Genomic DNA, 24,805 nt, shown 5'->3' on the forward strand with positions numbered 1-24,805 from the left:
AAACTAATTACACAGAAAAGCTGGAAAAGCGTCAGCCAGTGGGCGTGTTGGGCTAGATGGGCCACGCCCCCGCCTCTGCTCCCTGAACTTTTGATTTCTTTCCCTTGGCAGTTTTCCTCCTTCACTTTTCGCACATTGCGTAAGGCGCATTTAATTACGTATGCCAGGCAGGAGTTGGGATCCCTACTCTCGTACAACCCTAACTCGTTTTTCCTAACCCAGTACAGAGTGTTTTAAGCGATATAATTTTAGAATTGGTGAAAGTTTTTAGCATGGAGATTAAATAACTTGAAAATAATTCCAGAAAGAAAAATAAGCTAATGATGTAAAAAAAATAAATTTAAATGTATAAGGCTAGGCACACCATCTGATATTAAGTTTGTTTGATGTGTATAGTTTATTCACAGGAAATAATATAAAAACAAAGGAAATCAAAATTAGTTTATTTGCAGGAGAAAGAATAAATAACATATAATTTAACGTAATAAAATCAAATAATGGAGTCGAAATAAAAAACTATTCTTCGAAAAAATATATTATTAAATTGACCATTAAAATATTTTTTTTACAATTAAATATGTTTTTCATTCAATACTGTAAAATATTATAACACTAGATTTGGGTCTATATGATGATGATATGATATAATGATCACTTAGACCATTTATTTTTTTTACGTATTTTTTTAACCCACTCTTTTATTTTGCTGATTTTTTTCAAGCCAAAATTTAACCATATCTTCCATCCCAAAATAACTCACATGTTGGGCCGGACTGTGTCTAACCCAGCTCAAACAAAAATGCGAATAAAATTAATTATTTTGTCAGTTGATACAGCAAGACTAACTGCTGTTAGCCCCTCCTCAAATGCCACCACTCTCCCTGACTTTCTCCACCCCTCTTTGGAGTCCTTGTTAGTCCTTTTGGTGGCTGCTGGTCTAGTGACACCCGCAAAGCCGCAGGACACGACGCGTTGGCCGCCCGCCACCTGCCGCACAGAAAATTGGCATGTTGTGTCAATATGGATGGCAGACTCGGTGCCCTTTGGGGTGCGACTTAGCGGCAATCCGCCATCTAAAGTCGAAAAAAAGTGAACTGAACGAAGAATCCTTCCGCTCCAGCGCCGGCGGCTGTCCTTTTTTTGGTTGCAGTGCCCGCGGTCATGTTATTTTTTGCAATTTGAGCGTTATTTGTGTATGCCAGGCTGGACTTAGTTCTTAGGAGTGGGAAAAACATCCTTTTCCCTCAGATAAATGCGTATCGGAATCCTTGGAACACAGCAAGAATGATTTTTTTTGGCATTTTATTTATCAGGCGTATAAGGTTAACTTTATTCTTGCGTGTTTGTTAATACTAGATTTACTTGCATTATTTTTTTTATTGCTAAATATAATTTTAAGAAGTAAGGAAAGCGTGATATTGCATCTAAACGTAATCCTAAATGTGGCTGAATTCTCTATAATCTTTTTTTTACATTTCCTTTAAACTTAGTTGGTGGGACTTGCTAAAATTCAGCAATTTTGATTTGAATTGAAGAACCTTATAAAATTTGGACTTTTACGCTTCACTAAATATGATTTTTATGTTTTAATTAACCTTTTACTTTTTTTCAATGACTTATTGCATTCATCAGCATGTATATTATTAATATCTTTGAATGTGCCAATCAGATATTCAGCAAATACTTTTTCACAATTTTCATTTGCGTATCCTTTGAGCCGCAATCTTATTTCTTTTGGCACTTTTTGTAAGCAGCTTAATAAACCTGTTCGTGGCCGCCAAACGGCCAATAACAAAGTTAAAACAAACAGCACACTCATCCCCCGTTGAACGAAAAACTGTCTACCCCTCTGAACACACTCTGCCGCAGCCTCTGCCCCAAAAATAAAAGGGGGGTAGATGGTCCAATCCAACCAACCACAGGTTTCCAAACAATTACAGGCAAATTGCGCTGAAATGAAATTTTCAGCGTTTCGATTTTTGATTCTCATTCTGGTGTCTCTTCCCTTTTATTAACGGGTACGTTTTTTTGCGCACCAGACTCTTTAGTGATGTGCCAAAAAACGATGGGAAAAAATGTTCATTACAATTCCGTCAGAAGGCGAAAGGCCAAAAAATGGGAAAAACAAAAGACAACGCACAAAAGTGTGCAACGCAAAATTGCGGGCCAGCTAAATGCAGAACAAAGAAAAAACAGCAACAACTGCAGTCAGACAAAGATTAAATGAACGCTAAACTGGCAACAGCGAAAAAACAAAGCCCAAAGGATGGGGTTTTTTATGGAGAGGTGGCTGCTGGAGATGAGGCCTCGGCAAAGAGCAGTGTGTACACACTCACACATGAGGCAGCGACAAAAGGACCAGTGCTGCCAATTCTATTTATCAAGAACATATGTCTGGTTCTTATGACTTCGAATGGTGTAATAGGGGAGTGAGTTATAGATGTAATACTTTTCTGATACATATTGGTCATTTGTTAAGGGCAAGTTAAGTTTTCATATGTCAAAGTTCAAATAAAAAACTTTTTCGTTATTTTTCATAAAAAAAAGGTTATACTTCAATTTACACCATTCCGATAAATCTGGGATGAAATAAACATCCACTACATTTTCTTGAGCTAACCTTTTGAATGAAACCAATTAATAGTCTACTTTTCATGGTTTTATTAAATGAAATTGAAGGATAGCAAAAGCAATTTATTTACAAAGACTTAGATTTTCAAAAATTGTAATACATAAAAGTAAAAATTCAGATGTGTAGAACAAAGATTATTATTATCATTTTCTGTGGTGCGAATATAGCCAGTTGATCAGAGCCATCTGCACAAGAGCTAATCTGTGGGCGTTGATTTTTTGTTGCAGCTTTTAGACGCAAACGTTTATTGCATTTAGTTTTCATTTTGCTCGCTGCCGCTGATGCCCAAAAAAGGAACTCAAACAGAAATCTCCGACCCCAGACCGAAAAATCCAAATCCCCCGAAATGGAACCAAAAAACGCAACAAAAAATTCGGCTAACGAGAAATTGCACTTGCCTGTTGGCTTTGGTAGGGGCCAAAAAGGGGCGTACGAGTGGGTGTGGCGGGGGGCGTGACTTATTTGCACATGCTGGGCGAAATTTAAGCGCTTTTAAACACAATTGTTATAAATAAACAAAACAAAAAATGTAACAAATTTCATTTCTGCAACGTTTTTGTTTGAGTTAAAATTGTATGCAAGTTTTGGTACACGTACACACACATGCGGAGTCCTGCCGCTCTGGGGATGTGTGAGTGCGTCCATGTGCGGTTGGGCAAATAAGGAAATTTACAGCACTTATGCAAACTCACACAGGCGCAAATGCGGCGTCCTCACACGGACGCAGACAGAGCAATTGAATGCAATTTTGCATGAGATATTAAAAAATATTTTTTCGTCGCTTTTTTTGGGGGCTGCCAATTGTGTGTTACATTTCCGTAAGGACGAGTGAATAGCGAGGGGCGTGGCAGGGGGGCAGGGGCGCAGAAAGAGGAGCCATAGGCTGCACTTTTTATTTTATTACGCCTCCATTTGCGGCTGGGCCGAGCAACAATAACAAATGAAAACCGTTTTTAATGAAATTTTTGAACAAGTTTCCCCCCACACCCACACTTTGGCACTCATAAAGCTTTTGGTGCAAAAAATGAGGGGTGAGGGGTTGGGTGCACTGAAAAAAAGACATATGGGTATCATATTATAACATTTCGGTTGGTTTCATAGTTTTGTGCGGTGATATTTAGTTAGACTAATAGATTTATAATCCGAAAAACGCACCTATTACAAAAAAAAACAATAAAAATGAGGATAAAAATGCTACATTACCTTTTTATTAAGTTTTTATCAATTAATATCTAATTTTTTTATATATTTGTCAAAAAATAGTGTTTTTTATAACAAATTAAGTATTTTACACCATCAACTCTTAAAAAAATGTATAACCACTCTGTAAAAAATTGTTTTTTTTTTAATATATAGGTGGAGCTATAGTAGCTGGATGTTTAAAAAAAAAGATGCTTGACAATGTGTAAAATATGTATACTGTTTAATGGTATTTAAAATGGTCCTAGCTTATGGTCCTTCTTATGATACTATCCCATCTAATAACAACAATAACTTTTAGAAAATAGCACTTAAAATGTATCTTAACAACTCTACTTACTTTATAATTTTAGCAAACAAATATATCTTTAACAAAATCTTGAAATTTTATTGAATTTCTCCGAGTGTTGGGGGCGGGGGATTCGGAGCGGTTGCAATATGCAGATGCTCTGATGAGCCTTCATCAGCCTTTCATTTCCGACCATTCGAGGCTCAATTGTTCCTCATTTGCCAATCTAGCCATAAAACTGCTAAAAACTTCTTTCTTTTTCACACTCGAGCGGAGGAGGAAATGTTTTCGAGGGTTTTTCTTGGGCACACGTTGGCACAAAAGGTGTGTGATTACAATTGTTGTTTGCCCGACCGACCGACCGGGCCGCCCCCGGGCCACGCCCATGCGTACACATATCAAGCGCCTTATTGTTATAGCCCAAAGATTCGGATGCGGACTCGGATCCAGATATTCAGATCCCAGTTCGAGATTCCCAGCCAAGAGCCACTTGGCAGTTGTCAGACTTTTGTCAGTCTATTTGTTTGTTTGGCTACAGTTTTGCATAGTGGCAAACACCCTCGCATATTCATGTGGATATGTGAGCATTATCCTTTGTGTGCCCTCTGTGTCCTCCGAGTCCTGTGTGTCCTGGTCCAAAACGGTAGCCACTCGCCCATTGTTCGGCCGACCAATTTTTATGTAATTCAAGTGCCCAACAATGCGACAGGTAATTTCCAATGAATTCCTTTGGCCACATGTGATTGCCCATCTCTCGAGGTGAAAGACGAAGGGCGTAGGGAGGTGGCCAAATCTGCACCTCAGAATGGAACACAGGCCGAGCCGCATAATTATCGGGAAGCACTTTTGTCGGCCTCGATGCGTTTGAAGTGAGCAGCCGCATCAGCAGCTCCTTAGCCTCTTATCTTGGCCAGAAATTTGCCAGAATCCCCGGCCATGTGTCCTTTCACATGTGCTTTAATTTGGCCGAAGAAGAGAGTGTCAACTTACCACCTATCGGTGGCATATGTAGAGCATAAAGAACGCCTTACTTGGAATACTTAGGGGTTATCAGCCGGGGATCTGGGAAAGTGTGCCAGGAAAATAAGGCAAGTCTTCCGGTTTCGCCAAAAGTACGCCTTGACTCGAATCCCTTCTTTCGCCCCGGGACCTAATAAAAGTGGCCAATAATGTCGTGCACAGAAATGTGTTGGGCTGCAAAACTTAACTGGGGATATTTATATGCGGTTCGAGTCCTGAGTCCCTCAATTTCGCCCCTCCCGCTATATTAGATTATGAAACCAAATGTCAAACAATCCCCGGCCCCTCTCCTTGCGCAGTTGTTTGATTACGTCCACAAACAGTCAAGGATATTGGATAATTCAAGCCAGTACGTGGGTGAGGATGTGGATGTATCTGTGAAGTATCCACGAAGTATCCGTTTCGGCCTGCCTGTGTATCTGTGTGTTGCCTGAACTGCGGTTGCTAGCCAACCTCAGCAGTTGCTCATTTGCCGCCGCATATTACATTTTGCCAGGCAGCAATTGCGGGCTCCAACTATGGCAAACTATCCCCAGCCGGAGGAGTTTGAAAACGACTTACACTGCCTTTTTTGCCCTGCCTGTCTTGATGGTAATATATCTAATTAAGGACTTCTAAGTTAAATAATAGTCTTCTAAACAAATAGTAAATTGATTAAAAGTCATTTACATTTGTTAAATGTTGAGGGGTCGTTATTATATTAGTTTGTTTTCGATAGCCCCATTTATTTTATAAAATATATATTTTAGAGTTACTGATGATATATGAAAATGTATAACTTATAGATACAAATATACGTACAATGTGAATCGATTATAGCCCACACTATTTATGTCTCATATAACGCTTTGTATTTATATAACTGTCTTGTGGCTACCATGGTAAAATTATTAACTTTCTACTTTTTTATAGAAGATTTTTATTAGGGTTTTGAATATATATATAGCAAAGGGTATGTAAGGCCATTTTATAAGAGGATAATCAAAAAGATCAAGCAAGATATGTTAATATACACTTAGGTTCTAACTAATCTATAAGATATCTTAGGGTTAAACAAAGACTTTTCCCAAAACAAATCAACCTCTATCTCAAACCACTGCTAATTGCAAAAGTCAATCGCTTTTTCCGCCCCGCGCAGCTGCTAAAAATGTTGTCAGTGGCAGGTATGAACGACACCCCCTCCCGGAGGCAAGTTAAAACTCAAAATTAAATATCCCAGTCATAAGAAAAGCTAACCCCCAGCGCCAACTAAGTGAACCCCCAGGACATCGTGCCCCGAGGAACGGGAAGAATATCCGGTAGACAATGGCAGGCAGACGGTAAGTAGACGAAAACTTTTTAGTTGGATTATGTGGAGGGTAAGAACGAACGCACACACATTGAGATACTCACCCACCGCCCTCGCTGCTACTTTGCACCCACACAACGAGCGAAATTCATTTTATTACTTTGATATATTAGATTTAATGGTTAAGAAAAATGTTGCCAACAGCATCTACACCATGCCACCCCACTTGCTGCTGAGTTTCCCCCCACTTTTCCAGGAGCAACCTTACCATTTTCTATTGTGGAAAGTGGGTGTTTGTGGGTTGTTGTCGTCGTCGCAGTTAACCTTATTAAAAGGTGAACACAGTCATGGCACCAGAGAGAATTGCCACAATGTGTTTACACGCAGCTGCTGCAGAAGGGGCGGAGTGGGTGGATGGGTGGCTAGGTGGGTCCTTAGGAGGGGGTAACACGATAATGACCTCGTTGGCCTTATCCCGCCGCGAGTGTGAGTGAAACGCTGGGACATCCAATGGGCTTTCAGCTGCGGTGCGCATGTCCCGAGAGTATCTCTTGGCCAGAGAGATTTCTGCGATACTTTCGACGAGAACTCTCTCTTCCGCTCTTAGCCATCATATCATCTGCCCCCCATTCTGTCCTCAATTGATGTGCTAATTTAGAAATTACAATGAAGTGCAGTCTTCAATGAGTTTGAGTTTGAGTTTGGCTTTGATTCAATTTGTCATTTCACACTTGGCCTAAATGGCTTTTGGTTACAAGCGGAGGGGTTGTAAGACCAGCTCCTACAGCTAAATTAGTTGAAAGTGTTGAAGAGCAAATTGGGTTTGCAAGGGAAGGGGGGACTTCAAGGATGCGCATCAAAGAATCTTAATGAAATAGTCCTTACCATACGACTTATACTTTTATGGAAATTAAATTTTTGGTTTATGTGGAACACTTTAAATGTGTACAAATATTTTCCACATAAACATTTTTAAATTGTAAAAGAAAATAAGATTAGATTATTATAAAAATAAATAAAAATTTAATATATTATGATAGTATATCATAGTGGATACATCTTACTAAGTTATTATCAACCATAAAGAACATGAAAAATTCGAATCCTACTTGAAGATTGAAAATAATGTTTTTATTTCATTTTTAAAATCTTGTTAGGCATTAAAAAAAATGTTAGGGTCTACAATTTTATTCAATTATCCCACTATTTTAAAATGGTTTTCATCATAATTAATGGAAACGTTTTTTCTGGATTAGAGTACTTATTATAGATACTTAAGTGCCTCTGTGTTTAATACCTCTTTATCTCGCCTGCTGTTAAGTGGGGCAATCAGATGGCCATTGGATAAAAAAGAGGCATGTCCTGGGCTGGCTCGAGGATCGGCAATTAGTGAGCAAACAGCCTTTTTTGGCTGGTTAGCAGTCCTAATGAGCCGTGATTACGGCTGAGTGCGCTGATGATGCTGCATAAATTTCTAGGTCCGCATTATGCATTCCACATTAGATCGGAGATTACGGGGCCTAAGGTCTGGGCAGGTAGCCCTTGGTACTGCTAAGTCTCGAGATGCCCTCTGCAGCTCTAAATTAAACGAACATGCAATCGGATTTCTGAATGAAATCTGCATACGGAATGCGTCCTATGAAAATATGATTAAGCGCCTGGGCGGACTAACCCTAATCCCAGATGTAGGTCCTGCGTCCTGAACCCTGCGTCCTGTGGCGTCATGCATCTGGCGCATTAATGAGTCCGGTCAACGCTTTGTCCCGCTTACTTGTCCACAGATTTCGCGGAAATTACGTGTTCACTTTCCCGATTTCCACGGCTGAAGGTGCCACGATCTTTGGCTTTGTTTGGGTTCGGGGCACAAAGAAATTGTGTAAGTTTCGACAAATTAGGAAAGATAAATCCGGACCCTGCTTTGTTATCATTGTAAGCGGCGTTGTAGTTTACCACATATTCCCTGTGCATTAGATGGTTTTTTCGGGAACCACTTTTGGCCCTTTCTAGCGTTCTTTTGTGTTATGCAACCTGTGGGTGGACCAGGGCTTTAGGGCAAAACTAGGATAGACCAGGATAGAGAGCCCTGCCTAAGCCAATGCCCAAGACAAATCCCAGGTTTGAGTGGGTGATTTAACCAAGGCAGGGATATTTTTCGTTTCTTAATCGTGGCAAAATAACAGGTTACTTAATAGTACAGTTTTCCTAAAAATACACCAACGAATTATTTTAAATTTTTAAGGTAAACATTTAAAAAGGTATGATTGTGTTTATAAAATGTTTAATATTGATTGCATTACAGTACATTCAAATACAGTGTACGCTATATAATTTCTCGAAATAATCAATCAAATAATTTTGGTAACAATCCTCATCCTATTTTTTTCTTTTGTATGTATGTCTATATTAAATAAATTATAGTTAGAAAAATGGCAAAAACTAATAAAAAAAAACCACCAACTTTAAATTCTAAATTGTTTGTAAATGTTAAAATATTGTTTGTAAATATTAAAATCAAATAGGAACAACCATAAAATAAATATTGTATTAAACCATCATTGTCTTAAAGTTCTTAAACATTTACTATATAACAGCATTCATATAAACGTTTGTTATAATCCTTAAGCTATTGTTATTAAACTTATTTTTGTATTATAAATATTAAAACATAAATTACAGTAAATGAAAAACTCTATTCCTTAAAAAAGGTAATATATTTGTAATTATTTACAATTTAATTAAAATTTATTATCCGAACCTGTTCCGCACTGTACTTGTGTTTTAACCTTTTCAACCCGATTCAGAACGGGTAAGATACGTCGAGATCAGATCAGTTTAATCAATGAACTTAGGGTACGATCCTGCGAGAACTCCTTGCTAAGTAAAGGGATTCATTGATCGTTTGCCTTGTTCAATGAAACCCCTGGCTCATTCTCAAGATCACGGGGATCCTCGCCATAAATCTGCCGCCGAAATGGAAGCGGAACTAATAAACGAGGTCCTGGCAAATGGCCGACATGATTCAGGTACCAGGTAGGCGATCCGGTAAGTTGTTCAACCTGTTTTGTGATTTGTGGATGATTCGGCCAGGGGAAGGGTAGGAATCTACTGAGAGAGAGAGAGATACAGAGATGAGATACTTTTTAACAAGCGAGATTTGAGAAATAAATAAAATTAATGAGCAAACCATGTTACAACTACCGAAAGATATGGTAGTTCAGGGGTACAAAGGAGAAAGGTGTCGAGGGAAAGTAGAGAGAGTATGGATGGAGAGTGAGAGGGCCAACACCCCTAAGCCAAGGCGAAAGCTACCTGCAACCCAAACTCACGCACACCGAACGAACCAACCCAACACACAGATACGGATACTCAGATACTGGAACGCTGAGATACTGGGGGAAACTACCCCTGGGCACGCAGAAAGAGAGCGACAGAGACGGCTGACTGGGCAGGACATGGGCGAAGGCGAAGGATTGGGACTGGGATTCGGTCTCGGATTCGAGAGCGAGCCTCGCCCATTTCACTTGCAAACGGCCAACGTATTTAAACCTACGTTCCGCAGGAATCGCACTCAGTCGGTGGTTGTTGATCGTCACGAGCACTACTCGCACTCAATTCAACTCGGTTCAGCTCATTGTAGTTCGTCGCAGTGGCTGTGAAATCCAAATCAAAATCAAATCGTCGACTATCCCAATATAATCGCAATTAATTAAGCAATTTTCAAAGCGTGCACCTCGGAAATTTGTGACAATAATCATACAAGTTTGCCCAACTTAAAACCTTGAGAATCGTTACTCAAATCGAAGAACAAGTGAATTAACATACTTAATAGCAAGTCCGCACGGTTCGTGAGCAGCTCTGCCGGTGGAGCTATGATGACCACGACGACCTCGCAGCACCACCAGCACCACCCAATCATGCCGCCAGCCATGCGCCCCGCCTCCGTGCAGGAGAGTCCTGTCTCACGCCCCCGCGCCGTCTACAGCATCGATCAGATCCTGGGGAATCAGCACCAGATCAAGCGCAGTGGTGAGTCTAACTTTAAGATCTTGCAAATTGAAAATCGAATAACTGAGGAGAAATAGGGGTTCCCTTTTTCGGATGTTGTGTATAGCCGTCGGCGATCTTAAATGACTCATAAAATACATGATTAATAGAAGTATTTCATAGCAAGATGTTTTTTTTATAGAAATGGGGATTCAGGTTAAGATACATAGGGGAAATTAATCAAATTTGTAATAAAAATTGTAAAATGGTTAAATGGTGATTCAGATAATGATATTTAAGGAAAATAAATAAAATTTTTGTTAGTATTCATAAAAGTAAGTTAATTAAATTGCCTTTGCTTTCAACTTGTATTTTCTTTTAGTAAGAGGGGTGCTAAACTTGATTAGACTATGATTGTGACAAATGTTAATATATTCTGAAAAATCTCAAGTTACTCAGTTCGCTTGCATTTAATATTTTGTCTTACCAAGAAAAATAGGGATAACAAATATATAGCATTTAAATAAAGCAGCAGAATAAACAAATTCGAGTCAAAGGTAATTTAATGTTATTAGAGTATGCTAAGTGAAGACCTATGATTTCTATCATGCACATTTTAATCAGAATAAGCTCACCATAAGAGGGCATAACTTAGCTAGCTTTTTCCGAAAATATTAGATTACTCTGCAGGCCAAGCCAATGAGCTCCCCAAATTTGGTGCTCCAAAATGCCATCCTTCTCCCCCGTTGACCACATCAAAAAGATCCTTCAAACGGGCACAGGCAAGGCAGTATAACACCACCACCCATATCACAAACTTGTCCATATCATATGCAAATTGCTCTCTCGTAAAGGACATTTTATCATAGTTAGTGATGGGCAGGGCAGAAACTTTCCGGCAAACACCGACCTCGAACTCCACCCCGGGCAGAAAGAAAACATATCATGATAAAGGGAGGTGTTTCTGGGCATGTTGGAACGCTTGTTGGGGCGTGGCCAAGCTGCAGGAGGCAGTTCGCCCAAGGATCGGCTGAAGAATAAAAAAACACTGTATCAAAACATATCTGGCCGGATATAGCCAACCCAAACAGAGAAAGAGAGGGAGTGGAGGGGGACAAGGGACAAAAGCAATTGCGTCATTAGACCCGTAATTAGATTGAAGTCCTTGGAAGTGTGAGCATGGGAGCAGGGCCGAAATTGCCTGGCAGGATGGCAGGATGGCAGGATTGTGGAATCACGGCACCCATTGGTCCAGGTTGCAATTTGGCGACGACAACGAGCGGCGTGCGCACCGCAGGACACTGCATCCTGGCCTCCTGGCATCCTGTGAGCCTCGTAATTTGATGCTCGCTGGAAATTACCTTCTCGCCACAACAGACTGTGTAAATGTTACGGAATACGATAAGGATACACGGCCAGCCGGGCGTCCTGCTGCGCGGGGACGTGTCCTGGTGCCATTGTGAATCCGATTAATTTGAGGTTCATTAAAGTTTGATTACACGTTTTTCGCTCTGGCACCGCTTTGGCTATTCAAAAAGAAACTCATTTTGCCTACGGGCCGTGTGAAAGGATATTTATATGCCTCGCCTTGCATTGGAGGGGGGAAACTTTTTCTGGCTTTATATTTATTTGTTATTGATTGCCAAATCAATTTGCGTAGCTTTCGAGCACTTGAAAGACTTGCTTTCGAGACTGCGATAAAAGGGGGTTAAAAACCCGCCCAGGATATAACTACTTCAGTTACAATCGAATGAATTTCAATTTCTGCAGCTGCCGCTTGGCTCTCGATTTTCAAAGTCAAACGCAAAACTTTTTGTTTCGCCGCACTCGAGTTCAATTTGAAATTGTTTAACTTTAGCCCCCCGAAGCCTAACTTTATTTTTTTTTTTTGCAGATACACCCAACGAGGTGCTGATTACGCATCCCCACCACGGCCATCCGCACCACATCCATCACTTGCACAGCAGCAACAGCAACAGCAACGGCAGCAATCATTTGTCGCACCAGCAGCAGCAACACCATCAGCAGCAGCAGCAGCAACAGTTGCAGGTTCAGGCCAAGCGAGAGGACTCCCCAACGAACACGGACGGGGGTCTGGACGTGGACAACGACGACGAGCTGTCCTCCAGTCTGAACAATGGCCATGATCTCAGCGACATGGAGAGGCCGCGAAAAGTTCGAAGGTGAGTGTGCAGCAGCGAGCGCAATCCGCTTAGCAGATCAAATCGTATTCAGCCATTGTCGGACTATTAAAAAACATCCGAAACAAACATGCAGAGGGGAAACTCTTATCTAACGTGCCGCCTTTGCCTGCTCTGATTTTTCACAGATCTCGAACAACATTTACAACATTTCAATTGCATCAGCTGGAGCGGGCCTTCGAGAAGACCCAGTATCCCGACGTTTTCACAAGGGAGGATCTGGCCATGCGCTTGGATTTGAGCGAAGCACGCGTGCAGGTAATTGAAATCGCTCTTTATATTCGCGCAATTATTTTCGAATTAAGTCTTAGTATCAGTATTGACACACAGCCAAGTACTAGCAAACTCCCCGGCTCCGGCCATAACAGGCGAATAACCGACTCTGGGAGTCTGGGACCGTGAATAGGTAGATAAGACCTCATAAAACAATCGCCGAACCCAATTTGTAAATGGTCTTTGAAACACTTAAACCCCACTTTGTATACAAACACGCTTAGATCTGCATAGTTAGGAGGAGGGTTGACGATGTACCCTTTTAGGGGTTGGCCCAGGGACATTAGATATTGTGATTTTCCAAATGATTAAATTGGCCGCGCTCACATGGTGTTGGTATTTTTATTAACTCTACTTTAGGGTAAACAATCGAAGTGGCTTTGGGTGGCTGTTTTCGTGTCTCTGCCTCTGCCTGCTGCAGGACACGCGGCTAAATACACCCGACTACACATGTAATTAGGGTGTCCTCTGGCATACAGTTTGATTTCAGCTGAAAATGCTTTCAAACACTTCACATTTGATTGAGCGATTCGCTCAATTTCGATGCTGTTTGTTGACGGGAAAAAGGGAAAAGTATCGCCTGGCGCTCGGCACTCGTATAAAAAATGAAAAGAATGGTGAAGAACTTGACCTAAGCACTCGAACAGGGATTACCGGCTCTGAGTACAAATTGTCCGTTTCACGGTCTTTATCCGCATCCGCACGTCCTCGCATCTGCATTCGCATCCGCATCCTCGCTTCCCTTCGTATCTGTTAGCAGATTAGCTGTAATTGGTCATTGATTCGCATATGCAGAGCGTTTTTGGTACTTCAACAGTAACCGATTTAGAGCTGCCCGATTCCCAAAGCTTCGTTTACTTTTTTCCTGCCCTGAGCTGATAGATACAAAGTATCTGCAGCGTAATCCCCGCTTGTTTTGGGGTTGGCGAGTGGGCAATTATTTTGGGATTTGCATGCTTGTTGTTCGGGGCAATTGAAAAAAAAGGAGTAAGCGCCGACTTAATTCCCGGGTTAAGTCAAATTTTTATTGGTGAGCTGGGGTAACACAAAAGGCATTGGAAAGGATTGGTTACTGTCTGAAAGGTTTTTACACTCTTTCGATCCAAAAAATCCAAAATAATAAAATATAAATCATATATGTAAATTTGACAATTTTGATATTGTGTTTTTAAAGAGTATCTAGAAAATTAAATCTTTATTGTCTCAGGTTTTTTTAAGTTATATGAAGGGAACTGGTACAGCTCTAAGTTAATTTTTGAGTTTATAAGACCACTTTTATTTCTCTTGCGACAGTTTCTTCTCTCATTTTGATCGCACATGTGTGATAAATGCCTAACGGACATCCGCAATTCAACTTTTACTGCCTGACTGCTCTGGCTCAGTGGTTTAAGTTGCTCGCATTATAATTGCTGCCGACTGACAATTAAAAAGCCCAGAAAATCGCACACACACACCACTTAAAGGGGGGAGCAAAGTGTGGGCGGTGGGTGGCGTTTTCCCAGCAGACACACAGGACACAGGACAATAATTGGCAGCAATTATAGCAAGGAAATCGTTGCTAATTTACTACTCGCTCAGCTGAACACATTGTTGCAGGTTCTGGGTGGCGCAGAAGGGGGCTTCGTCTAAATACAGGGTGTCTATAATTACGGAGACTCCTCCATTGTCTCGAACTCATCATCGCCGGGCACAGTGGGTTGTCAAGTGATTTCAATTTACAAACAATTAATTTTCCCATCAAAAACGAGAGCCTCAGATTGAAAATCGTCCCCCCTCGGAACGGAAATGTGTGTGCAGCCAACGCCTATTTTGTGGATGGGGCTTAAGGGGGTTAAGGGGGTTAAAGGGGTGAACTGGGAGGTCGGTCAACCCCAAAACCCCAGCAAGTGTCGAAAAATGCATAAGACACCCCCTTTGTCTGAAGGGTGAGACAGACAGAGAGCGTTGCAAATCAGAGCAGAACACTTCCGATTGGATGCCATTGTATTTGACCTCCCCTCCCACCACGCCCATGTCCTTTGGCATCCAGACATTCGGGCCTGGCGAGCGCAGAAGAAGCTCTCCAAGGACCAAGTGGATTTCGAACTTTCCGAACTCACAGATTGATAGATGGGAAAATTGTTCGGTTTTTGGTCAAAGTCAAAGCCAACAAAAGCCGTTTGGACAGGTGTTGAGAAGGTTCAACTATTCATGATGCCCTTTATTTAAAGGCGATAAAATACATTTCCATTATTAAGCTTTTGGCCAAGCTTGACAAACAACAATGATGATCTGATAATTCTAAAAACAAAATATGCATTTTCATTTGAATTTCAATGAAATCGATCAAAAATCGTACTACTTCTAAGAACTTTTAAATTTTTAATAATAGAGTTTCCTAATAAACATAGTACTTCATGGTTACAACTTAAGGATAAGCAGATCCTGATCTTCCTCACTTAACCCCAGCTCAGTATACCCCAAATCCTAGGGGTATTCGAATTTGCATACAACTCCATCTCTAAGCTCCCTTCTTTTCGTGTTCTTGCAGGTGTGGTTCCAGAACCGTCGGGCTAAATGGCGCAAACGTGAGAAGTTTATGAATCAGGACAAGGCCGGTTACCTTCTGCCCGAACAAGGTGAGTTAGCCCAACCACCCCCAAAATCCCACCCCTAACCTCCCACCGATACGCATTTGATTTGTCCGCAAATTGCCAAATTACGTGTGCAACATAATTAGGAATTATGTCGCTTGTGTCACCCCCGTTGTGATAACTCTTGGTGAATACTTTGGGCTTTGGACTAACGAAAATTCGCCCTTTTGCTTTCAGGAATGCCGGAGTTTCCGCTTGGAATTCCCCTGCCGCCGCATGGACTTCCGGGTCATCCGGGCTCGATGCAGTCGGAGTTCTGGCCCCCGCACTTCGCCCTGCACCAGCACTTCAATCCCGCTGCAGCCGCCGCCGCCGGTCTGCTGCCCCAGCACCTGATGGCGCCCCACTACAAGCTGCCCAACTTCCACACGCTGCTCTCCCAGTACATGGGCCTGAGCAATCTCAACGGCATCTTTGGCGCGGGAGCAGCGGCCGCGGCGGCAGCCGCCTCGGCCGGCTACCCGCAGAATCTCTCCCTGCACGCCGGCCTGTCCGCCATGAGCCAGGTGAGCCCGCCCTGCAGCAACAGCAGTCCGCGCGAGAGTCCCAAGCTAGTGCCTCATCCCACGCCCCCGCACGCCACGCCGCCCTCTGGAGGAGGAGGTGGCACCTCCCTCATCTCCGGCGGACTCATCTCCACGGCCGCCCAGTCGCCGAGCAGCGCTGCCGGCGCCAGCAGCAACGCCTCCACTCCCGTCTCCGTGGTCACCAAGGGCGAGGACTGAATGCCCCCCGTGATAGCCGGATTCGTTCTGTACATACATCTTATACATACTTGTAGATATCTAGTTGTATTTATGTGGTTATATAGCCCGCGCACTGTAAGATATACATGGAGCTTGGTCTATCGCCAAAGTTAACGTAGTCGTAACGCCTAATGCATTATCTATCTGTAAGGGAGCTTCGGAGTAAATAGCCTCTTGCGGACATAAAGGTAGTCTATCCACTAAGGAAAACTGTCGAGAAATAAACGATATGAAATGGAAATTGTTGTGTTTTGTGGGCGGGTAGGAGGGCGGTAGGGGGACTTGAAAAATTCCTAAATTTATTCTTACTTATGCAAAGTATCTTTGACAACTTTTAGCTTTATGCCAATTAAAAACCAACAAATTTTGTATCTTGATATTTTATCCATTAAACTGAAAACAAATAGAACACAAACCACCATTTAAATATTTAATAATGAATAATAAATTATTTTTTTAAGTTCAAAATCTTTTTTCACTGATCAGATGATCATTTAAGATTTTTAATGTCTCCAATCTTAAAAAGTTTACCCTTAAAACTGGTTTTAAAAACTAAACAACCAACCGTTCTTGGTTTTAATGGTTTGTGTAAATATACACATTGTTGTATTTTAAAAATACGAAATATTCACTTTTAGATAGTAAGTAGTAATAAAGATTGCAATTTTCACATGACTGTCAGTTGGATGAAGTGTATTTCCCAAATATGAAAATGTATATCCCTCAAAATCAGCTCCTTGAGGTTTTGTTCCCCCCATATTTTGTATTTCAATGCCGAGTTAATCTCCCGGTCAACTTCCGTTGGCCTAAGCAATTTTTTAATTTTCCGCAACATGCTCCCCTCGCTTCCCGCTGCTCAGCGGAATAATCGCAGAAAGTTTTGTACCTTAAGTAGGGCTTATGGCCCTACAAGGTCTCATTATAAATCGCTCAATGCTACAATTGATTGTGTGCAAACTCGACTCGACCTTTCCTTTTGCCAGAGTCAAATGAAAGCGATCTTGGGCCCAGAATCGGGGATAGACTCGACGGCCTACCCCGACAATCGAACTGAACCTGAAAAGACCAGAAAGGCGGAGAGTTCAAATCGTATAATAATCTCGATATTATGTCAAATTTGCCGAGCGCAGGAAATGTTGCATAACATGTGAAGAGCAGGACTCGAAGGAGCCCAGAAGTCGGCGAGAAGAGGCGAACAACAATGGGCCAACAAGGGAATCTATCGCATTGTGCCAGACAGCCGTGGAGGAAATGCAACTCTATGGTTCCATGGGATGGATGTGTGAGCCAAAGGATTTGCACCGGAGCTGAAGTGGTGGTGGCTGCACAGGAACCAGAACGAGTCCTTTTGTAGAAGGCCGCATGCAGAGCTAAATGCTATATTGATATCTCGTAATTTGTGCCATAATTACTTTTTAATAATTTCGCACAGCGCTCGTTCTCGCTGCAGGATATCGCATTGTGTGCCCGATGGCCTCAAATTTAATAATAAAACGCCGTCAAGTTCCTGCCCATTCAGCTCTGTCTAGATTTTGGATTGGGATTCGAATGAGGATTCGGGTTGGAATTTGATTACACTTACCGCTCGCCATATTTCGGGACGCTGGGACGGGCGAGGTCAGAGCCAAATTCCCTGCACAAATACGGGGCGCACAATAATAATGAGCGAAATGCGCGACTTAACGGATTTGTCACAGTCAAAAGGATGTGCCAGAAAGGACGAAGGCGGCGCTTCCAGGACCAGTCAGCTTGGCGATGTCAAAAGAAGCTCTCATAAAACTCATATGCAATTGCCTTTTGTGGCCGTCCTTTGTGTACACGGTAGCAAAGCCATCCGGAGAGTGGAAGGACCTGCCAGGCAGGGATACCCTTCAAAGCTGGCAACCCTGCTTTAGAAATGTAGGATTTATTATTGAATTTATATTAACAAATAAAAGTTGATTCAATATGTTTATACTAAATATAGTGAGACAAGGACTACGACTGCGATTAAATTTTTAAAAATTTAAAGAAAGAAAATTATGCAATTTTGTATTTAACCGATACTATATTATAGTACATTTTAACAACGTCATAGTTACCTGTAAAAGTCTCGCAAATAATATCTTTAAAATTCTTTAAATTAACAACTGTGGTAAAAGTGACCTGAAGGAAAATTTACAACTCACATTTCCAATACGTAAAATGGAATTTGAGAACATTTCATAAATACTATATTATAGTATAGCACGCTTTAACAACTTCATAGTAACAAATAAAATTCTTGCAAATAATATCTCTTTATAAAATTTCAAAAGAGTAACAGCTATTGTTCCTATTGATAGCAGAAGGGTTTTTCCCTTAAAATAGATACCGAGGGATGTTCTCAAATCATGGAAAGAGTATCTAGACTTATGTTATAAATCTTTATGAAAAGTATACAAATTGCTAAGAATTGTTACTCACATTGTAGGGTATTCAAAAGTCCCCCTGCTCTCCGCCGCCTTTCATCTTGTTTCTATCAACGAAAATTCAATAAGTTGAAGTAGATCTTTTATTTGTGCAAGTGTTTGGCCAAGAAGCAGTGGTGGGCGGCAAAGGGGGCGGGGCTAGCCGCCCACCCACATTTCGGGCCATCCAAAATGTCCTTGTGAGTGTGCTGGTCTGTGTGCTTGTGCCCATGGAATTTCATTCAGTGTGCAAATGCAGCGCATCACTCTGCGGGCTATAAATATATGAAATTTATCAAGTGGCCCTTCGAGTTTCGCATTTGTGGCTCTACGAAATTGAGTGTCGAGTGCCTCGTCTTCCCTCCATTTTATTTGCACTCGGCTCAGTGCAATTTCACCTTGTGTAGGCACAAATTTCTACAAGAGCCGAGTGAATGCTCTTCAAAAAATGCCCAACACAATGGGGTAACGAAAATCAATTTCGTCCCCGACACTCGAGCGCATTAAAATGGTAACAGTTACGCAAAACAAGAGCAAGTGGACGCGAATCGAGATGCTGACGGTGGGCGGTGCTCTTGAAAAACTGCCAGCATTTTCGACCCCTATATAAGGTATATACATAATATAAAATATCAGTGTAATGAGCGACAGTTGCACTGAATACGGCGGTAATTAAACAAGTTAAATCCGCTCAACAGACGCTCAAGAAAGATTTCACCTCGCTGGGGAAAATCGCCATTTCGTCCTGCTCTCTGTTTGCCGGCGCATTTTCATTTCATTTCGCCCAGCAGCCGGAATGCTCGTTACGCGCACTTAAAAATTTATTTCGCATTTAATTCATCAAAAGTTGTCAGCGAGGTAATTACGCAGATTGTCTGGCTTCTGTGGGTGGGAAGGTGGATGCCTAATGAGCGCCATTTTGAGGACGCCGGCGAGGATGACGACGCCAATGCCACCAAAAAGGACACAAGGGCGCTCCCTAATTGCTGTAATTTGTGACCACTTGAGAGGACATTCCGACAGTTTGTTTGGCGTGGCATCAGGTTTCCCTCGCTGATCACTGATCGCTGATCGTTGGAAAATACCATAAATTGCCAACATACCGCAACATGCAATTGCAAATGAAAACATTTCCGACAGGATACTGAGGACAGGATCCTAAGTATGCTGGCGACAACTGGGAAACACGATACTTTTGTGTCAAATGCTCCCGCTCCTGCTAAGTATTTCAAAGCGGGCCGACGCCCGAGGATCAGCTCCTTTCCAGCTGGGAGTCCTCAAAAAGGTGAGGACACTTCCTGAAGATCCCTGCTGGTGACTTCAGAATGTGGCTAAGCTGCGCCTAATTTTATCGATTGCCAAGCGCTGACAAGCGACTCGTCTCGCTGGGTCGTGATTAAAGAAAGAGCAGTGCCCCGTGGTTTTTGTTTACCGACTCTAGCCATAATGGTTTCATGCCTGATTTATCTGATGCGGCTCTTGGGCAGTTCAGGTAGAACTGGCTGCATATAGTGGCAGACAGCTGGATAGGGCTGGGCAGCCAATTGTGGCCTCATTAGCCAATGGTCTACCTCGTCCGATTGTTGTGACAGTTGCACACCGTGTAGGGAGTCGCACGATCGATCTTTGGGTGATAATCACCATTTTAAACTATATTTTTGCACAATATATGTGCCTAACCAAAGCTATATTTTTTGTACTTAAAAAAAACAGTAGAAAAAAAAATGAATAATATGTCTAGTTTTTAAAATAAGTACTAAATGTTTTTGTCAATATTAAAACTCTGAAAAAATAATTTACAAGTTAATAAATTAGTTGTAATAGAAAATAGTTAATAGAATCCCTTACGAGCTTAAACGTTGGAATATCTTCAGCAATATAAAAATAAAATATTTTTCTTTCTGTATATCCATTTTATTTTTAGATATTATCGTATCTAGTTAGGAAATATTTAGTTTAAAGGTTAATGTTCCCAACCTGTTTACTACAGACATTCACAAGATACATTTGATGAAATCGATTGAATTCCTAATCATATGTAAGAAATATAAATAAGGTCCCCAGTAAGTAATGCAATAAAAAACTCATAAAACAGCTTAGAAAATATACATAGAAAACCCGCAAGTAGGAATGATCGATAACTATATAATCGGATTTATAGCTGTTAGCCAGAGCGCATAGTCGTAACTTCAACAATAAATTAAATAAACAAACAAATATATCAAAAGGCAGGCTCGGAGCAGGGATAAATTAAGTTAATCAAATGTATGCGCTGTGAAATTAAGCAGCTGCTGTATTGGGCCCGTTTGCATTTCCACCTTGCCGCTGGCGTTTCCCGCTCACGACCACAGGCTCATAAATTATATTAATAAAAAGCCAGAGGCACTGGCAACAACAATGAAGGGTAAGGTGGGTGGCAGGCAGACTCATGTGTGTCATTGCTGTTAAGCTTTGTTTACATTTTGTTTATTAAACGACGCGGAAAACTAGCGACATTCAGGCGAAGGTGGGAGCGTGTTAGACACTATATCGGGTCACACCTGACTGCCAATTCGCTACCCCTTTGCTCAGTGGGTTCTATTTGATTTTAATTAAATTTCCGCAACTTTGTCACAATTTGTTTGTGTGTTTTAGAGCCCGGTTGCTTTCGCTGTTGTTGCGTGCTGCTGTTGTCGCCCTTAGCTTTTCAGGACTTCTCTGTTTCCCCGGCTCGAGCACGTGAAGGTGAATGTGGGTGTGAGAAGTTGAGCCAGTCATTAATTGCCAGGCCAACACCTTGGCTCCCCTGGCAGGTGTCGCTCGTTAGGTTTTGTGACGTGAAAATTTCGTTGGTTTCTAGTAGTCCTCCGAAAATGGTTTCCTCCTCAGCCGGCTGCCTTCAGCGAGGAGCATTTCGTCCTCCGGCTCCCGAATGTCCTCCAAGTGCTGCAGGACCTGGGGCACGCGGGCCAGGTGAGTCCTTTCTGAGGATATGGGGAAAATATTTTCGTCAGTTGTTTTTTATTTTAATGTGCATTCAGTACATAGTACTAGTTACTTGCAATATTGTATACATAATGTTAAAAATACTAGAGTATCTAAAAGATACTGTCTATCGCCATTTTTTGTAGAATTCGAAATTTTTAAGATAAGGAAAAGCTATTGTCTTAGTTTTAGGCTTAGTATACACAATACATTATTAATATATTAACTGTGAATTCAAAATATTTTTTTGGGCAAAATATACGGTGTCCAATTTTAAATTTGGTTTTTTGAATACAAACGATGCACCGTAACTGACTTTAAAGAAATCCCCAAAGCTTTGGGACCCTTTGTGACCTAGAAATGTTATAAACCTGGCTCAATACCTTATATACTCACCCAGCTCGTCGGATATAAAGGTTATTTTCGCCATTGGAAGCCCGTATTCCTCAGTGTCCGCCATGCTGAAGGTGCCTGAAATCGATTCCTTTTAAATTTGTATTTTCCCTATTGAAACGAAAAGTGTTTTTTGTGTGACTGGAAACGCGATCTGACGGGGCGGGCGGTGCCTGCCTGGGAATCGATATCGACGCTCGATACTGTGATTCCTGGCTGTCTATTCTAGCCGTCGTCGCCGATGTCCCTTTTCTCCTGGTGCGCAGCTCATTGTGTGTGTGTGCCAATTATTACGCCTGATTTAATAAACTCAATGAGGCTCTTAACTGCTCTAAGTGGCTGCTAATCGTTTCGGGGAGCAGCAAAAAAAGGAGCAAAATGGAAATAAAATTGTTATGTGCACATCAAACGGAATGGATGACAATTGGAGCTCTCCTTACCAACGCACCAGCCAGCCTTCCTTTCTAACCGGCATCTCCTGCTACGTCTTCCTATCTTCCCGGCTGTCTGCCAAAGGAGCCTCAGTGCCGCAGTGGCCCATTCACGCAACGAAAACCCACCGGAAACGGAAACGCGCCGCAAATTGCAAAGTTTGAGCAGCAGCACTCGCCTCTGAGCGCTCTGCGCAAATTAATTTCATCTTCGATTCCTCTATGGCGGGAAATTGGCAGCAATTTTCTTTGCACTCCTCGCATTTCCCCGCGCGATTATAATAAATGCGAATTTCCTTGGCCATTTCCTCGGCTGTGGGCAAATAAAAAATCATCGAAAAAAGGAGGAGGTCCGTCAGGGCGTGGCCTTCGCCGAAGGTCCTTTGTTTGATCGCCGTCAACATCCATGAACTCATATTTCGATGAGCGGAGCCATTTTAATGCAGGATTTTCGGTTTCTATATATTTTTTTTCGCTTTCTGCATGAACAGTTTCAAGGACATGACCGAGAACTCAAGTGCGCGGCACTTGAAATAACACAGAAATGTATGGTAGGGAAAGGGCCAGTCGGACAACAAAGCAGTGTGAAATTGTCATTTGTGCAGCCAAAAGTGGAGTTAAATCAGGCGCATAATTACCCGGACCTATTCACGTGTGTGCGAGTGTGAGCGGACTTAGGACATGTGAAAAGGTGAAAGGTGAGGTGAAAGGTTGAGGGGATAAAGAGCGCGAGTGTGTGTGAGTCGCGCTGAGTTCCAAAGTGCGGCAGCTTATTCAAATTGCTAAATGCTCGCATTATTTGTGCTAATTTGTGGGCAATTTTCTAATGGCCATGTGTGAAGCATAATAAGGCTAGCCCGGCTAAAGTGTTCCTAAGCCAAAGATCTAGCTAAGCCAACGCTTCAGAAACTGCCAGAGTACTTGAGATTATACCCGTTTCGAGAAGGTTTTCAAAAGTAATTTATCTTTGGAGTGGGTTGTATCTTCAATTTGGGTTTGGGCAGGTCGGATGGAGGACTACAACCACCCCACGATTGGAACCAGGTCTATTAGAGTCAATTAGCGAGCGATTATAATGACTGGCCGGTCGGTCCATCCCCTTGTCACTCCGTCACCCAGTCGCCAGTCAATCAGCCCCCCTGCATCGCTTTAAAGTCATTGGAAAATTTGCACATAAATTGCGTAAAGTGCACATTTTTGTTTTGTGTTTTTTGTCCTGCCCTAACACGTTTACACGGCCTCGTCGTCGAGGTCCTCTTTCAGTTCCTGGCCAAAGGTCCTGTTCCTCTGTCTCTGGCCCCGTGTTCCTGTGGGCTGCACCCTTTTGCCTGTTCGCAAACGGCAATCACCCCCAGTGTATGCACATATACATATATGTTAACCACGTGAATGCATCACCATCACCCCTTTTTTATCAGTACGAGTAGGCCGTAAACCTCCTCCGATCGCTTTTCCCTTCTTTATTTTTATTTGGTCAGCGAAAGCGAACATTGTCAGCCCAATTTCACACAAAAAATGCAATCAAATGTGACGCTTTTCATTATCCCCGCGATTTATATTTTCAGCCAGTCAGGGCAAAGGGTGTTGTGAATCACAGTGGAAATGGAAAAGAATTTAAATCAATCAAATTAAATTGCCGTGCCCGATGCATATTTTCAATCGCTCGCAATTCCCCTTGAAAGCGGAATTAATTGGCATACAACTAAGACTTTTGATGTGTTCAGAATGTTAATGTAATCAGAGTTCAAATAACTTTATTAACCTTAGATTTAAAAAATGCAGTGAAATGTTATACATTACTAATAGATAAATGCAATATTCAAACAGTTATAGGCGTTAAATGTAAATCGCGCAAATGGTGGTTTCATAAACAGGATTATTAAAAATATGGGTTATTAAAAAATGAATAATACATTTAATTTTTGAGAAATACTTTGTCATTGTAAATTGTAAATTATTTTTGATATGATAATTTCGTTAAAAAGTATAACACGATATATATTTCTTCCTGTGCATTCAGTGAGCCAAGGATTCGCTTTTCAAGAAAAGTTTTTGAAGTCGCATAGCTTCCAACACTTTCCGCTTCGCTGGGCACAAGTTTGGATTGTATTATATTCGGATTTTTGGTGGCTTTGCAGCTTCATCGATAATAATTGAAGTGAAAACAATGTGTGTGCTCTGGGGTGTGTGCGATGTCTCCATATAGAACGGGTACTCGCAGTACATGGAAGCGCCTTGAAGAACTTGATGCCCTCATTGTTGGCTGGCAGCCAGAGCAGTAATACTAATTGACCATATGGGTCGTTTTGTACGGCGTACTTC

At 41.7% G+C, this 24,805-nt stretch overlaps 2 protein-coding genes across 2 annotated transcripts; one reads left to right on the forward strand and one right to left on the reverse strand.

Annotated features, from left to right (window-relative positions):
• The first annotated feature begins 10,015 nt into the window (after positions 1–10,015).
• LOC108022232 (homeobox protein orthopedia) lies at positions 10,016–16,507 on the forward strand. Its single transcript, XM_017091090.3, has 5 exons — positions 10,016–10,455; positions 12,308–12,596; positions 12,743–12,872; positions 15,418–15,505; positions 15,698–16,507. The coding sequence occupies exons 1-5, from the start codon at positions 10,299–10,301 to the stop codon at positions 16,243–16,245; spliced, it is 1,212 nt and encodes a 403-aa protein (XP_016946579.1). The 5' UTR covers positions 10,016–10,298; the 3' UTR covers positions 16,246–16,507.
• Positions 16,508–21,145: 4,638 nt separating this feature from the next.
• On the reverse strand, positions 21,146–22,223 carry LOC108022368 (uncharacterized). The gene is made up of 2 exons (XM_017091248.3): positions 22,056–22,223; positions 21,146–21,658 (listed from the first exon to the last, which is right to left on the reverse strand). Exons 1-2 carry the CDS (start codon positions 22,117–22,119, stop codon positions 21,531–21,533), a joined length of 192 nt encoding a protein of 63 aa, XP_016946737.1. The 5' UTR covers positions 22,120–22,223; the 3' UTR covers positions 21,146–21,530.
• Between the last annotated feature and the right edge of the window lie 2,582 nt (positions 22,224–24,805).

Source organism: Drosophila biarmipes, chromosome 2R (genome assembly GCF_025231255.1).
Source record: "Drosophila biarmipes strain raj3 chromosome 2R, RU_DBia_V1.1, whole genome shotgun sequence".
NCBI lineage: Eukaryota > Metazoa > Arthropoda > Insecta > Diptera > Drosophilidae > Drosophila > Drosophila biarmipes.

What these genes read in the sequence shown, in the direction of transcription:
- LOC108022368 (XM_017091248.3), bottom strand. Translation starts at nt 22,119, where the DNA reads ATGGCGGACACTGAGGAATACGGGCTTCCAATGGCGAAAATAACCTTT. An exon ending in CTTTATATCCGACGAGCTGG is followed by an intron (nt 21,659 to 22,055) that starts GTGAGTATATAA and finishes CCATATCCTCAG; the next exon opens with AAAGGACTCACCTGGCCCGC.
- LOC108022232 (XM_017091090.3), top strand. Translation starts at nt 10,299, where the DNA reads ATGATGACCACGACGACCTCGCAGCACCACCAGCACCACCCAATCATG. An exon ending in GCACCAGATCAAGCGCAGTG is followed by an intron (nt 10,456 to 12,307) that starts GTGAGTCTAACT and finishes TTTTTTTTGCAG; the next exon opens with ATACACCCAACGAGGTGCTG. An exon ending in TTACCTTCTGCCCGAACAAG is followed by an intron (nt 15,506 to 15,697) that starts GTGAGTTAGCCC and finishes TTTTGCTTTCAG; the next exon opens with GAATGCCGGAGTTTCCGCTT.